This window comes from Molothrus aeneus, chromosome Z, assembly GCF_037042795.1.
Source record: "Molothrus aeneus isolate 106 chromosome Z, BPBGC_Maene_1.0, whole genome shotgun sequence".
NCBI lineage: Eukaryota > Metazoa > Chordata > Aves > Passeriformes > Icteridae > Molothrus > Molothrus aeneus.
In genome coordinates, this window is record NC_089680.1 from 42,138,424 (window position 1) to 42,155,658 (window position 17,235).

Here is a 17,235-nt window from a genome sequence, read left to right on the forward strand (position 1 = left end):
TAGCCTTTGTATGTAGTTTAATTATTTGGTTCTTAAGTATGTCTTAAACAGCAATTAATTGTGTGTTTGAGATACAATAGACAGGGACATAACAAGGAGATCAGTTCCAGTCTAGCTATTGTACTTTTTTCAGCTGATACACATCTTTGGTACTTTCTTTAAAGAATATTTCTATTAAAATTTTTAATTTGTTCTCTTTATAAATATGATGTAATTCTTCAGGCTTTGTGCCAAAAATATTTTCCTGTTTGCTGCATGAGGTGTTTAAAATTATAAAAAGTTGCTTCCACTACTTTTTATGAAAGGAATAGTAGAAATTGCAGTGATTAGTAGGTCTGCTACACAGTGGGATGCCAAGGAAGTGGAAAATTGTAATTTCCAAACCATTTTAATATGTTATGCAGAACAATTGCTCTCTGAACCATTCCTTATAATGATAAGCTACTTACGACCACTGAGAATGCATGCTTCCAATTTCAGTAAGTTTAAGGGAGAAATATGCAGTAATGACATCTGTAGTGTGTTCTTCCAAAAGCAAGATACTTGTATGTAACTGGCTGCTGCTGAAGAATCTGGTCAAGATGTATAAGCATAGCAGAAGCTGATTTAAAGGGTATACAGGCTTAAGTAGACAGAACAGTAATTTAAAAACCACAAAACAGCAAACAAGCAAAATGCCAAAACATACAAAAACCCACAAACAAACAAAGCCCACCAAAACCCAAAACCCCCAAAACTGGAAGAGAGCAGCTTACATAAATAAATCAATAAAGCTGATGATTCAATGTAACTGGGTTTTGCGTCCCTTGAATTCAGACAAAGATAATTTGGTGTTTGTTATAATAAAGCAGGAAAAGATCAGGTTATGTCACTTAAATACAATGGTGATGGAGGACTGGGATGAATTAGCATTCAAAGGCATTAATGAAAAGCCACCATTGCACATGAGCAAAACTTCAGGAATCTCATTGGAGTTATCAAATATGCCAAATTCTACTTTTGTGTTAGGCTTCCCCGATTCCTCACCTTCCTCCGTTGTGGTAAGTGGGCAACTGCATTTGTAGATTAAGTTTATGCAGCTTTCTAAAGTGCAGGCTCACGGACATGAATGACGACTCTGAGCGCTAGGGCTATTACTACTTTTCTACAGTAGAAAACTCTTCAGGCAGCACTCCTGCTCCTGCCTGAACACGAGGTTCGGGGATTAACTTCAGCGGCGTCTAAGGCCTGCTGTGGGAAAGCTTTACTTTATTTCATCAGTAAGGGCTGCCCGTGTACGGCTGCGCCAGCTCCGTGCCGAGAGGCGGCTGCCACGGCCTCCCCTGGGGGATACCCGAGCGCCCCTGGCCCGGCGCCCCTCCCGAGCTGCGGCTCGGTCCCGTTCGCCGGCGGGAGGCGGCACAGCTCCCACGTACAAACAGGTGTGTCTATCCAGCCGCCTTTCCCGGGAATCATAAATAATCCTACCATCCGTTTCTCCCCCCGCCGGCGGGCTATGGAGAGCAGCAGCCCTTACTTATCAGCCTTGCCACCTGCCTGGCCGGGCAGAGGCGGTGTCCCGGGGAAGGAAAGGGGTTGTGCCAGGGAAGCGAGGAAAAACCAAAAAAAAAAAGGAAAATAAGAGAAAAAGGGAAGAAAAAGAGAGGGTTTTGCGAGCAGAGACGGGGGAGGAAAGGGGCCTCGCTGAGGGTGAAACCCCGGGGGTGCCGAGGGCCCGGCGGCGTCGATAAGGGCGTCCCGCCCGCCGGGAGGCAGCGCCAGCCGCCCTCCGCCCAGGGCCGCGGGCCCTGCCCTCGGCTCTGCCCTGCCCTGCCCTCGGCTCCCCTCCGCCCTCCGCCCCCAGGGGCGATGTGGAGGCACGGGGGCCGTGCAGCACCGAGGGGCGCGGCGGCGGCGGGGACATGGGCGCGGGGGGCGGCCGGGCCCCGGGGCCGCTGCTGCTGCTGCTGCTGCTGCCGGCGCTGCCGCGGTGCGCGGCGCGGGGTGAGTGCGGCCGGGCGGGGACACTGTCGGCTGGAGCGGGGCGGCAGCCCTGCCGCCACGTCAGGTGCCCGGCTTGACGGGCGCCCTTGGCGGTGGTGGCGGAGCATTCCTTGGGCGCATCCCATGCTGGTATGCATGTCCGGGTATCCCATGGTGATTGATGGTGGCGGAGCATCCCTTGGTGGTGGTGATGGTACCCGTGGCATTGGTGGCGGAGGTGGCCGTGGTGGGTGCTGTGCTGTGCGCTGGCTGGGGTGTCTCCTCGACACCTGCTGACCGCGGTGGTGGCAGCGACCTCGTGTCCTGCCGGGCTGAGAGGGCCTTGCCACGGCGGGAGCCTGAGAGAGCGCATGGGCAGGACCAAAACAGTGAGGGGAGTGTAGTGCTGGCATGAGAAGTTGTGTGTTGTGAAGGACAAATAAGTAATAAAATTTCAGCTGTAGTAGTAAGGGGAGGCGGGGGGTGGAAACACGTTTTTCTATCTCCTGAACCAGCAATCTGAGGAGGATACTCCCATGTCTTATCAGAAGATTGAGGTATCACAAGAAAGTTCTCTCTGTGGCTGTTTGTACATTTAATTTTCTGATCTATGTAGGCTGCCATTGCATGCTGACAGTTTTTCTTTCCTGCTCTTATCAGAAACACACACATACTCAAGTATATAAAAGCATGTATAGGAATAGGAATCTATGACGCTTCCCACAGCCTTCAAAACCTGAAACCCTGTGCATATGGAAAGGCAGTTTTATCACAGTGATAAATTTAATGCATAAAAAAATATTAGAGTGTTCATCTTCCTTCTCCTTCCAGTTCTGGTTATGTATTTAGACATTGTAGAGTAGTCAAAATTTGTCAGAGATGCTAAATATACAGTGATGTTAGTATTCTTATCAATTTCAGCTATCTTAGAAAAGTAAAAAATTCCATAGTTCTATGTCGAGCAATCAGACATCAGCTTGTGCAGTATTAGTTCATTATTTTAAAATGTAAAAAGGCATCAGCATACACATGCTTTGTCTACATTAAATCCATCTTTTCTGACATAGGTCATTTGGAAGGTGAGGGTATGTGTGATAACAAAAAGAGCTAATTAAAAAATGGAGGAAAATTAACATAATGCCCTGGAAGTATGAAAGCAAAGAAAAAAAAATATTTTATTCTAATTTCATGTATATTTACAGCCATGTCAAATTATAGTAAATTAAGTTGTATGCTTCTCAACCACTTTTAATATAAATTAATTTCTAAAATTACTTTAGTGTGAGTAATTTTACTCCTGGCAACATTAGCAACATTTTTATTAATAACATTTTTACCATATTGACACATAATACAAACAGATTGCTAACTATCCCAAATGTCTATGCATAAATAATAGAAAAAAGCACAACAAAATAGGAAACAGAAATAAAGACAAAAGATAAACAAATGCACATGGAGGAAAGATTAATAATATTGGATAGAGCTACTTACTATATACCTTTTAAACATTTCTGAAACCTGAGAAACTCTTTTCTTTGTTGTCAGAGAAGAGAAGGATGGACAAAAATGTTCAGTGTAGTTATTAGTTTAATCTTTTCTGTTTATTTTTAATCTTAAGTCTTTTAATACAATAGCTGTGGTTTTCCTCCAAGTTCCAAAATGAGGTAGGAGGAGGTAGTAGTCTATTCTATGTGTTTTAGTCTGGATTTTATCTTCACTTTCCATTCTGTGCTGGTTATCCTACCATGCCACTTGTTGATAATTTCAAGAAAGGTAATTGCGGTTTTTTGTCCTTAAAGTAATTGTGAACAGATCCATTCCCGATGTCTGTGCAACTTGCCACATTCATGCAACATGTCAGCAAAGTGGAGGAAAAAGTGTTTGTATCTGCAATTATGGATTCGTAGGCAATGGAAGAACCCATTGTCAAGGTAAGCTGCCTGCTTCTAAAATGGAAAGAAACCTTGTAACTTCCTAAAATGCTCCTTCTCAAGTAATTTTAATGAATTCTTCGAAGTGTGCTAAAAACTTTGTCAGTTCCTGGAAGAATCTCCCATGGAATATATTTGGATTGTTTTTCCTCACCAAAAGGCTTGTACATATTCAGAAGTGCTGTTTAGCATTTTGTTATTGTAATTTAGCGTAACTAATTTTACTCATGGCAAGATTAGCAACATTTTAATGAACAACCTACCAGGCTGATAATGTCCTTGTAAGACTATCTCATATCAATATGTGAATCAAAGAATAATGTCAAACACTGTGTCTTAGTGTCTGTAATAGCTTACCAGTGCTTAAAGGGGGTGGCCCTTCACCAATGATCTCCTTCTCCCTGTCTCTTACCCTTCTTTCACAAAGCACTGACAGCTGCTGGATCCTGCAGAGAATTCAGGTATCTCGTTGTAGGAAAACCATAGAGCTATAGAATGCTTCAAGTTGGAAGGGATCTTAAAAATTACACAGTTCCAACCCCTTTGCTGTGACCAGGGACAGCTTCCACAAGACCCAAGTTGCTCAGAGCTCTGTTCAAGCTGGCCTTGAACACTTTCGGGGATCGGGTATTGAGGCATCCACAACTTCTCTGGCAAACTGTTCCAGTGCCTCACTACCCTTACAATGACGGATTTCTTCAAAGTGCCAAATCTAAATCCATCCTCTTTCAGTTCAAAGCAGTTCTCCTTTGTCCTAGAACTACAGGATATTGTCCAAAGTGCCCCTCGAGCTTTCTTGAAAGTAGTCTTTAGGTGCTGGAAGGCCATAATAAGGGCTCCTCAGACCTTCTCTGTTCTAGACTGAGCAACTCTCAAACCCTTCAGCATTTTCTTGTGGAAGAGGTACCCCAGCCCATGATTATCTTCATGGCCTCCATTGGACTTGCTCCAGCTGGGCAATGGGCACCTCAGAGCTGGATGCAGGGTTCCAGGTGGGCTCTCACCAGAGCAGAGCAGAGGGGCAGAATCCCCTCCCTCCCCTGCTGCTCACACTGCTCTGGATGCAGCCCAGGACACGTTTGGCTCTCTGGGCTGGGAGTGCCCATGGCTGGGTCATGCCCAGCCTCTCACCCACCAGCACCCCCAAGTCCTTCTCAGCAAGGTTGCTCCTGATCCATTCTCTACCCGGACTGTTGGGGGATTGGGATTGCCCCCACCCAGGTGTTCCATGAGGTGCTATATGGAATGTACATCATAAGGAAGAGTGGAAGGATAGAGTAGCACCATCTGGTTTCAGCAGCTCTTAGACTCTTGGATAACTTAAGCTCTGTCACAAAACTATATTCACATTTTCATCCAGGGACAAAAGTTTCTGTTCTTCTCCAGCTTACTAGCAGCGATTACATCCCAAATAATTTATAAAGGAAATCAGTAAGGAGAAGTCTGGTTACTTGAGCATGAGTGAGGAGGGGAGGTCACCCCATTTTTCTTAATCTCTTTCTGATGTTTTTTGAATGTACTGACAGATAAAGATGAATGCCAGATTGGAGCCAGCAAGATCTGTGGAAATCATACCCTGTGCCATAATACACATGGAAGTTTTTACTGTGTTTGTCTTGATGGATACCGAGCCTCCAACAACAACAAGACATTTATTCCCAATGATGGCACGAACTGTACAGGTAGACATCACAAAGAATCCTGAGCTTGACAAATCCAGAACTGCACAAATTGGTTTTTTTTCCTATTACTGTAGAACTTATTTTCTGACACTATATCAGAGAACCACTGTTGTTAATGTGCTTGTTTGACATCTAGGTTCCTAACAGCTATGTTTTAGTTCTGTTTTGAACTCTGCTGTGTTACAAATCATTACTTTGCAATCTCATTCAAACAATGATATTTTCAGAAGCAGCAGCAGCAGCTTGAATAACGAAATAGGATGATACTTAAAATTTCCCAGATTGTAACTTTTGTGTTTAGTGTAGAATATTAGCCAGTTTCTTGTTAGTGATGAACTGTTGTAACCAACTAAGAGGTGTCCAGATACAGGATTTTTCTGGAATTGTTTGAACAGCATATAACATTGGAAACTATTTGTCAAGTAGACCAGCAGTAATTCTAATGATAGCTAGTGACAAATTTGCAACAGTCCTCTTTCCAGATGCTTGAAGATGAGACAATGATAAGCTCCTTTGTTTTCCTAGAAGAGCTGTGAGAAGCTATGTAGAACTCTTCAAGGAATAGTTAAGCTTGGGCCCTTTATTAATTAATTAAAACAAAACCCCCTATTATGAAGTGCATTTACGTTTCTCTGAATTTTTAGATATTGATGAATGTGAGGAGGCTGGGCTGTGTGGTCATAATGCAAGATGTGTGAATACTGAAGGAAGCTATATGTGTTACTGCAATGATGGTTATAAATTAGAAACTGGAGAACGTTCTTTTCGTCAAGATGGAAACATAGTTTCATGCAAAGGTGAGAGTCTTTGGATGCTGTTTTTGCTAGCAGATAAAATCACATGTTACACCATAGTGTAGTGCCTGTTCTGGCCTGTGCTTCTCCAGGGCAGGAACCCTTTCTCTGGACTTTGCTTGCCATATGTTTTTTTTTTTTTCTTCTTGTATTCAGTTTGTTCCAGTGATGTCAGGATCCCAGAGTAAACACCAGATATTCCTACAGGTTCTCAGCAGTGCTTCAGATGTGCAGGGTCAGAGAAGCTTGATGATGTTATGAAAGTAATGTAGTTTGTTTCTGAGTAGAAAGGAAGTGTGTTGTAATCCAGTTGTTTATGTAATCACACCCCATAAAGGGGAAGAGAAGAGAGACTGAATAGCTGATAAGAGAGGTTGGATAAATGAAAAAAGCCTAGGGGACAGGAATAATAAAATAACAATTTAGCTATTTATTACATACTGTGCCTCTTGCATAAATAAACAGTTCAGTTTATGTTGCCATAACAAAAAAAAAAAACAGAATCAAGTTTCCAATTTGAAAGTCTGTCTTTAGTGTCAGTTTTTACAGATGCAAACTGCTAGCAGTGTAAGCTGTGGATATCTGAGTATATAGTGAACACAGGCATCCCAGGTGGAAGGAGCTGCCTGGATTATACTCAGCTTTTATTTCTGAATTATTGCCAGAACCATCAGCACAGCTCACAGCCTGTAATTGCTCACTTTTTCTGACGGGAATGCTCCGCTTTGTTTGCCAGAATTGCTGATAATCCTGCTTCTTATCTCACTAACTGGCCTCTCCATGTTCTGTGGTGAAGTAGAGTGTCTGAACCGATTGTGTTTCTTGCAGAGTTGCACAAGGGAGCCCTGTCCAAGCAGATGTGCTGGAGGAGTGGAGCTTTTGTATGCAGGCTGTTTCAATGAGATGAATGATTTGAGGGGCAGAACATTTCATTTCAATTTATCTGCTGCAGAGTGCTTCACTTTTCCCATGCACAGGGAAATAAAGCTGTGCTTTGGGGCCTGAAATTTTCCTGTTAATGTTGAAGTATCATTCAGCCATGGCTGTAACGAGACTGGCCCACACAAAGCACCATCACATTGCAGTGTCTCATCTTCGGTGTTGTGAGTGGCTCCAGCTGTATGTTAGTAAAAATGGATCTCAGTAACTGCTTTCCTGTGTTCCTCCAGTTGTGGCCAGGACAATTCTTCAAATCTGTTATTCTACCTCTTTGGTAAGCCCTCAGATTCATCAGATCAGGTGTATTTTGGGATGTGACCATCTAGTTTAGCTGATTTTAAAGCAGTCAGTGTTGTGATTTATGTACTGTGAGATCTTTCAACCCAGTCTCTTTGCAGAAATCGGATGTGGTTCCCCTCCTGAAATGAAGCATGGCTATATTGTGGGGAACTACAGCTTGCTACCAGGAAGTGCAGTTCATTATGAGTGTCAAGAAGGGTTTTACAGCAATGAAGGAAAGTTCTCATACTGCACTGCAAATGAAACTTGGGAACCTGCCACTTTAAGTTGTAAAGGTGAAAAGAGTCTTACATCTTTCTTAAATTCTTCATTAAGGGGGTTCGTGCATGGGGAGTGTGTTTGTGAAGATAGTAGACTATTTCCACAATCGGAAGGAAATGTTTTTTTCAAGATCTGGTTATTTGCAGAAAAAGAAGATAATTAAAGGACATGTTATTGTTTACCTTTTTCTTTAGTGTAGTGACATTTTTTATGCTAGTCCCTGCATTTTTACAGACACTGCAGTGTGTCCTCCTGCCTGTGAGCTGAGGCCTAGAAAACAACTAGATTACTTTAGCATTTCATGGGAAAGGCTCCAGAGTTGAAAGGTGTCACTCACCTCTTATGAAAACATCAATTTTCCTGACACCTTGTGAACTTTTGTCTGAAGGTTTGCTGTAGGTGCAAAAGAGGGCATCATGGCACTGCTCATCTCTGGGTAGTCTTCATAATTTTAAGAACATATGTGCATGAGCAAACACTTCCACATCTCTGAAGAGTTAAGTTTCCTATGACTGTCTTTAAAACATGTACTTGCTTTGGTGTTCTAATCATCCATTCTCTGGCAATATTACTGCTTATGGGTGCAGGATTTTTTTTGTGTTCCCATGAGTAGTTAGAAAGCCTTTGTGTTAGTTACATGATACTTGAAGTTCTAGCTAACAAAAGACACACTGTGATAGCAATTCTATAGGGGAGAATTGTCATCCTGGAAATCATCACTTAGTGAGGAGAGTTCATTCTTTCTCCGAAACAGTCCTCCTTACTTCCAATTCTTTCCATTTCTCTGGGTCTTTTTTTTTTTTTCTCCAAGAATGGATAGAAATGTAACATTTATGGGAAGTAAATTAAAATAAGGGTGCTAAAGCAGTGTGGCTGGGAAAAGCAAAATATTAACTATCACTAGAAATTCATAAGAAAGAAAAGATAAAACAATTTTAAAACAATGCAAGTAACACTTTCACACCCCCAAAAAATAAAGGACAATGAATTTGAAAACAAGAAGGGAATGCCCAGAGTCTCAAGTGGTTCCTAGAGAAAGATTGTGGAATGTAATTTTTGCGAGTTGCTGATATTTTTTTTTTTTTAACGTTTTTCAGAAGTTGCTTTTTCATGTGTTTTTTTAAATTTCTACAATCAAAGAGTAGGTCAGGTCAGACTTTCTCAGCATCTCTTATGATTAATTGAAATAACATGCATGATACACCAAGAAACAGCCAAAAGTCTGAAATTTCAAACTTATTTCCTCCTTGTATTGCAAGCCCTTTTCAATTAGAACTTCTCTTTCTAAAATCGGCAAGTCTGCTTTTTTTTAATATAGTAAATGTACCTTGAACAAGTTCTTTGTGTGTGTCTCTGTGTGTGTGTGTCTGTGTGCTACTTGACTTCTTTGTTTAAGAGATTGTTGCCTTAATAGGAAACTTTTATATAGTATGTTGTAACCTTTTCTGTGGTTTTGCATTTTTACAGTTTTTGTATACTTTTAAAAGTTTTGCCTTCTCAAGGCAGTTTCTGCTTATTGGCCTTCCTTTGAGTGTTTCTGCTTATTTGGCCTTCCTTTGCTCATTGTGAATGGTATAGAACCACCTTACCCAATGTAATCAGGTTTGTAAAAGCAGGAGAGTCTAAAGATTCAGAAGAAAACCAGGACTTTTCTGTATACTATTACCTAGACTGAAGAGTGAGTCACAGATTTAGCATGCTATTCTGAGAGAAAGACAGAAAAGGGTCCTTTTATTTGGAAGTAGAAGTTTGGAGTAGCTACAGCACTGTCAGTCATAGTGGGAATATTGCAGAGGACCTGAGGAAATATTGCATTACTACAGGAGAAGAGGGTTAGCTGGTAAAGATGAAGAAATAGTTATGTGAGTACAGCTGTCATTGCTCCTGCTGATTGACTAACAGGTCTGTCTTCCTCTTCCTTCATCTCCTCAGGTGTGGACTGTGGGGCTCCACCTTTTGTTTTGAATGCACGTCCAACATCTGTGAGTGGGACCACATACAGAAGTGAAGTTACTTACTATTGTGATCATGGGTACCTGATGGCAGGTGGCAGTGGCACTGCAGTCTGCAATGCCAAAGGACAGTGGGATGGCCCTGATTTGGTGTGCAAAGGTAAATAAAGCCTGCCTTCTGGTTTGTTAAGCATAGATACTGTTTAAGTCACTGTAATAAATATCAGTCATCCTCTCTGGGCATTCAGTTTACAGTCTTCTGGCACAGAAAGTTGTCACAAAACAAAAACCATATATTGAACAGGGTGTTTTTTTTGTGTTGCTAATGGAAGTTCCAATAAATTGTTAAAAGTTAACATTCCAAGAACATAATCCCAATGCATGTCAGGCCTTGGAATTACCATGAGATGAAAATGCAGCCTAAATTGCTTACATTTTTTCCAGTTCAATATCCACTCTACTTTTCTGATAGCAGTTGAAGCCACTATCAGAAATCAAACTGCTATTAGTTATTAACATACCTTCAAAATTCCTGTATTTGGACAGTTTCCAGTTGCAAATTATGACTGCTCATACATGCTGTTGCTATTTGAGATGAATCAAGTCTCTTACAGTGCCATGATTTGGAGGAATGTAGTCTAAAGAGTTCCTCATTAAGATGGAACACAACGATACATTTAAAAAAAAACTCTTCAGGTTTGTTTTTTATTAATCTGGGCTCATATTCTTCATTAGGAGACCTTAGAATAATTACACTCTTTAGTCAGTTTTCACAGCTTCACTTTTCCACTTGTTGGTTAAGCAATATATTTTCAGCTTGATCCAGGATCAAGCTTTCAGTTTATTGCAATCAAATGTATTTTTGAATGCTCCATGTGTATGTTATAACCACTCTCCACTTTTAGAATGACCTTTAATATTCTTATTCTGTGTCATGAGTCTGAGGAGAAGGTTTGCAATGTTACACAAGAATGTGCTTCTGCATTTCAGTCTGCTTACAGAATAGCTGTGGACAGGTAGCTGGAACAGGAGGAATTTTTCTGTCTCGTCACATACTGTCTTTCCATGAGTTAATCACATGCTTCCATGAGCATTAGTTATTCCAAGGTTTATTCTCATGATTTATAGTAGATAGATTCATACACATTGGTGTATGAAAAGGAAGATAGTCATGATGGTGGATGTATTATCCATTGAAATACATAAGTTTAAATTTTCCTTTAAATGTTGTACAGATCATGTTTCTATAAACTTTGGTTTTTACTTCTTTGCTTTCCTTTTTTTTAATAGAATTTCAGAATCACTTAAAATTATTGAATGGTTTTAAAAGAACTTTTTTGTACCATATGAGCTTTAATGAGGGTAAGATTTTAATTCTTACAGTGTTTGCTTCTTATAACTGAAGTGGTGTAGAATCTTTTATTGAGGTATAACGTTCATTGTGAATTGAAAAGCAGATTTTACCCTAAATAATACTGTTCCATCTATTTGATCTTCACTTTTTATTCTTTTTATTCCCTGTTCTATTATTCAGCTCCCAAAACCTGAGCAAATGAATTAAATTATTAGTTCATTATCCCAGCTTCCTAATTATCTGTCAAGTGGTTTGCATAATCTATCAAATTTTCCTCCAGAATTGCTCATTCATCTTGTCTGTAGCAGCATCTCTTTTCAAAATTTGAATTAAATCCACTGACAAAGGAACATAACCTTCTTGATGCTGTTCTTTCACGACACTCCTTCGACCAAGTGTCTTTTTTAATATCTACTGTTACTAATGGTAGGTAAAATAAAGGAATAAATAGCTTGTGGAGGCTAAGAGAGTGTTGTGGAAAGATAGAATTGTTCAGAAAAATTTGCTTAAAGATCCTTGCTCTCTGTTTCTAATCAGGACACTTTCTTTTATTTTATGGGCCATCTTGTAGGATAAATATCTCAGCCTGCTAGAAGGTCTCCAGCCACAAAATTTTGGGTTCTGATGACCTCCCTGACTTCTAGGAATCTCTAAGAAGTGGAAAAAATAAAGCATAACCTGCTGGGACAGTTCATCCCTCCATCTTTAGGACTTTGAAATGTCTTGCCTGTTTTCATTTCAATGTTTTGCTTTCCTGCTTTTCTCTGTTCTAGAAATAGACTGTGGCAAACCTTTGCTGATTCCACACACGACAATGACCTGGGACAACTCTACCACTCTGTGGAGCAGAGTGTACTACCACTGCAAAGAAGGATATTACTTCAATGGAGACAGGAATTTTTCAGAATGCACAATAGATCAGTCATGGGAGAATATTACATACGTGTGCAAAAGTAAGTGTTACCATACAAAGTTGCTATTTAAATTGCAATGTAATTAGTTTGTCACTCCTGTTCTGATGTTAGGAGCCGGAGGAAGAATGAGGGCAAGAAACCCCTTTTTAATTTATGATGTAGGGAATGTGGTAGTACTTTTGGATGGAGAGGTCACAGAAGAGAGTGTTTACAATACGGCAACTTCTACTGGATGCCACAGATCTTCTGTAGCCGTCTTGCTTTTTTTCTCAAACAGAAAAGAGACTAATGCTACTGGAGTTTTATTGTCTCACACATTGCCTTCAGCTTCAGAAGCCCATGGAGCGTCACCAGAGGGGCAGAAGGCATTTAACAATATTTTCTTGTTACTCTAATACTGTAAAGTGCACTCCAGTGAAAATACTGGCAATTTAATTTGAAGCCCTTTATCTCTCTCTCTCCCTCATTGTTTGTTTTGTTTTTTGTTTTTTCGTAATGACCAAAGCAAAATTTGTTCATGGTTGCCTTTCCAGCCTACATCTAGTTTTCTGAATTTCATTCCAGAATTATTTTCTTATTAAATAATGAGTTCTGACAAGGGAAATTTGTAATAAAGGTGTTGTCATACTGTGTGCTTGGAAACAGGATGTACTGACATTTTATTAACAGCAACAAGAAGCAGATGTTTTGGACTGTTACTGTTGTGCTCATTAATGTTCTTCTGTGTCCTAAAAAGGAGTAGTCTATCACTTTCTATCTCTAGCAGTGGTGTCTTTTGCAGAAGATAGTGTTCATTTAGCTTTGAAACATCTTCATGGTTTCCAAAATGACTAGAAATGTGTCCTTGCCTGCTGCCACTTAACTTCATACAGAGTTACTGCATGAGGCCTCTGTTCCCTCACTTGACCTCTTGAGCATCTATGGTGAATGTAAAACATGTGACATCAAGTAAAATGAGTATGCAGAAAAGCAGTTCTCTCAGCTATTAAAAAGTGTCCAAGTGAAAATGGAACTGCTGTTGTTAGAAGTCATGATTCATATTTCATTCAGGAAACTAACATGACTGTATTTTGTGAATTGATTTTGAAGCCAGCATTGTGTAAAGTGACTAAGTTAGTCAGGTCTGTCAGTCTTTGAAGTGCCAAGAGTTGTCTTGAGCGCTGTGAAGTTTTGAAGGGCCTGAACCTGCAGACTGCACTCACAGGATTACCATGGATTTCAGCAAGAGCTTTGCCAGATTCCAGCCCTAGCTGCTGGATCAGAGAGCCAAAAAAGTCAGTTATTGTCAAATAGACCAGAAAGAAGAGTGACAAAAATAGCCTGACTAGTCCAGACTTCTTTAAAAAAAATTAATCATCAACAGGAAATTGTTACAAATCTTGCATCTTCTTGACTTCTACATTTTTCATATTCACTAGAGTTAACAAATTGCTTTAAAATAAATAAAATTTCTGCTTGTGCAGGGATGCCTTTGACATTTACATGCTCTTAATGGCATGTAACAGCAACACCCATTAAAATGAGAGAAAGTACATTCCATTCCATTAGAAATGAGGCAGTTAAGAGAACATCTGCAGGAAATTCTCTTTGACAATTAATTTCTTCATTTCTTAAAAAGTGATTGCTATGGATGCCTTTTATTTGCATTGTTTGGTGCATTGTCTGTTTGGATACATGGTAAATATATATATGTGTGTGTGTGTATACAAGTACTTTTCTAAGTAGCTAGTTTAAATGCTAAAAAATATTAATTTTACATTTAATTAATTTATCTTTTTAATTACAAAGTTAATTTTTTTTTTTATTTGTGATGCTGATTAGATTAAGCCATCAGTAAGGTAGGCAGTAGTAAGCTGGATTACAGTATTTACCAACCTCTCATTTATACACATGGAATGAGGTGATTGAAGTGCAGAGAACAGACCAGCAATTAAAATACCTGTTGTCTAGTGTGCTCATCGTGTGAGCCTGGACATCTTGTGTATCTGGTCCTCACAGAACTTCTTTCCCTGTGGAGTAGAAGTGCTTGGTTTCCCAGAATCTCAGAACCTTTATTGTTGGAAGGACCTCTGGATATCATCCAGTCCAATCTCCCTGCTAAGGCAGGGTCACCTAGAGCAGGTGACACAGGAACACGTCCAAGTGGGTTTGGAATGTCTTCATGCTTCCCTGAGCAGCCTCTTCCAGTGCTCTGCCACCCTCAGTGTAAAGAAGTTTTCCCTTATGTTCAGGTAAAACTTCTTGTGTTTTAGTTTGTGGCCATTGCTCCTCATTCTGTCTCTGGGAACCACTGAAAAGTGTCTGGCACCACCCTCTTGGCACCTGTCTTTGAGATATTTTCATTTATTTAATTGCAAAAATGTGTTTGGTTAGTAGCAGATGGCATTTGCAACATTGTTCACCACTTACAGAATTGAACAGGCAAAAATATACAAAGAAATCTAGTACCTGGGTTTTTTCTTTCCACTAAATTGCTTCTATGCATGGGGATAGGTAGCAAGAACTCTGGAAATGAACTTGAATATGTGGATTCTCTTTTAGCTACTTGAAAATAAATGTCAGAGTGGAGCTGATTCTGTCTGCTTTCTGGTAAAAAAGTTGGTATCTTTGAATTTCTTGATGTAATTTCTCCCCCTCCAACACTCACTGGTGCTAGTGAAATACTTTGCTTTTTTCTGCATTCTACCATTTGTGTTGCGTTTACTAACACCTATCTTTCCTGGCTGCCAACAGCCAGGTGCTATTTGCATCTCTCTATCCTCTCCTAAATCTGCCTTTCTCTCTTTGACTCCTGAAGGATTTCTTTTCACCTTTCACCTCTGGTTCTCCAGGTATTTATTCACATGTTGTTTCTAGGACACTTTCTTTTGGGATGGGAAAAGGTTGTGAAGGTAACCTGAAGATCAGTGGGGTAGCAGTGAACTTCACTTGCCTTGGGTAATCATAAGTTTAAATTTATAGTGCTGAGATATAGGCAAATGCAGGGTCTTTGCTCTCCCAGTTTATTTGTAAGTTTAAGTATAAACTGTTGATCAAAATCAGATACATTTAAGATCTGGATGCTACTGTCTGCTACTGTGTGTTTCACAAAGTGAGTTCCCAATCTCTGTAAGCACTGCAACTGTTAGATTTCAGAGTAGAATGAATGTTTCAAGAAACTTGTCTCCCTCTAGTTGCAGAATGTTTTTTTCAGAGAAATCTTTGTTTATTGAAGACTCGGTTTATGCTGCTGGGATTAATGTTAAACCAGGCCCTTTCTTTATATTTGGTCGTCCAAACAAAGATTGTGTTATCAGTAAGAGTAAAGGAGAAAAATCAGTCTCCTCAGAAAGCTGTAGGCTTTGTTGTGGTAATTGCTCTGCAGAGGTTTTTCATGCTCTTTCATTCACATCCATTTAAAGTGGAAACTTTTGAGGAAAGATCTGCTAGCTATTCTATGAATTTATGGTCATTGCCCCATGGACTTGTCCTCAAAGTTCAGAAAGCATAACAAAAAATGTGATGTATTTACAGAAAAAAAAATGCTACTAGTTCTGCCTTCTTCCTTCCAAGGAGGCCACTGTAAAGATTTCTTTCTTGTCTAAATATCCAGTGCAATCCCTTTTGTTGTTTTCTTCTTTGTTTTTCTTTTTTTTTTTTAGCTGTATTATATAAACTCATAAGTCAAGTTGCAGATTTTCTTGCCAATAAGTCTTGTAGATTACTCCCTCTCTTGTTCCCTCCTGCCTCCTTGTTATGCATTTTAATTCAGATCTCATGGATATGGAAACATTTTCCCTCTGTCTGTGTGTCCTTCTTGCTATCCACTCTTTTAATAAAACTGTGTCTTATTTAAAGAATGCAACAACTGAACATAATCTTTTGCTTTGTTTTGGTACAGAAGCCTTAGACTGTGGAGTTTGGGGCAGTACTGCAAAACAGATAACAATAACAATAAGCAGCCCTTAAATATAGTCAATCACACAGCTATTTATAAGAAATTTGTTTTAGAGGACACACAGATTAATCTCTTTCTTCTGTCCTGGAAACATGAAAGCTTTCAACAGCATTTCCAAATACATTTTAATGTGGAGTGGGGGAGTTAAAATTAGTTGGGAGATGAGCTAGTCTAGTGAGTGAGGCATGTATTTGTGGAATATATGGAGAGGGAGATAATGTTAGAAAACAGTTTTATGGCAGTTCTAATAATTAAAAAAAAAGTACTGCAAAATACATTAACAGTTACATTGTAGTTCTAAATATCTGCCTAAGTATGGAGTGCTAGAAATGCTAGAAACTCTTAATGTACTGATTTATTTTAGTGCCAGCTTGATATCCACTGCTACAAGAGGTCCCCTGTGAGATGGCAATGAAGTTTATATGCAGGGGAAGAGTGCCCTGACCTGTGCTTGCTTTAACATCAGAACAATTCACTAACTATTTTGTGAAAGTTTTCTGCTGTGTTATTTAATTTTATTTATTCTACAACAAGAAAAAAATGCCAACACCTTTTAAAAAGCAACTCAAGTCAATAATGAACCAAAACTTTGATTCAGCTACAAATAAACTCTTTTTCCAGTCTAACACAGAAGCTTTCTTAAAAGTTCCTTGGGTCAGTTTATGTAATGCTGGCTGTATGTTTAAAGAGTTCACAGTCTTTAGCTCAGGACATGCTTCTTCAGTTAGCCTGTTATTTTAAGTTTAGGAGCCAAGACAGTTAAGAGAAAGCCTTCTACCTAACATGTGCTTACCTTCTTTGGCTTTTTCCTGTTTCGACAAAAAAAAACAAAGCAAAAAAAGACCAAAGAAAAAGTAAGAAATAAGCAATTGCTCCAAACATAAGCTATGCATGAGAAGTAATTATTTTCTTTCTGTGTTCATGCTTTTGGTCACAGAAGAGGAATTATTTAGTAATTTATCCATTTTCAATGAAACATGTGTGAGGTGGCAAAGGAAAAGTGGAAGACTGGGAGTGCAGGAAACATACACAGTAAGTAATAATGGAAGTATTTGAGATTGGGAGTAACTTTTTCGTGGTTATATCTGCTGATTCAGCATTGGATATTTGTGTTATGGGTTTTGTTGGTGTGGCAGTTTGTCTCAATCCTCCCAGTGGAGCTCCTGGGGGTGACTAGCTGTGTTAAGAAAGAAGAAAATTCCTGTC

General features: G+C 39.7%; 1 protein-coding gene across 1 annotated transcript in view; it reads left to right on the forward strand.

Annotated features, from left to right (window-relative positions):
* Positions 1-2,143: 2,143 nt before the first annotated feature.
* Positions 2,144-17,235, forward strand: part of SUSD1 (sushi domain containing 1) — a 42,670-nt gene continuing 27,578 nt past the window's right edge. The window contains exons 1-8 of the mRNA XM_066569205.1: positions 2,144-2,351; positions 3,765-3,896; positions 5,423-5,578; positions 6,223-6,375; positions 7,710-7,886; positions 9,805-9,984; positions 11,952-12,131; positions 16,967-17,061. Coding sequence (XP_066425302.1) covers positions 2,144-2,351; positions 3,765-3,896; positions 5,423-5,578; positions 6,223-6,375; positions 7,710-7,886; positions 9,805-9,984; positions 11,952-12,131; positions 16,967-17,061 — 1,281 coding nt within the window. The remainder of the gene's footprint in view (positions 2,352-3,764; positions 3,897-5,422; positions 5,579-6,222; positions 6,376-7,709; positions 7,887-9,804; positions 9,985-11,951; positions 12,132-16,966; positions 17,062-17,235) is intronic.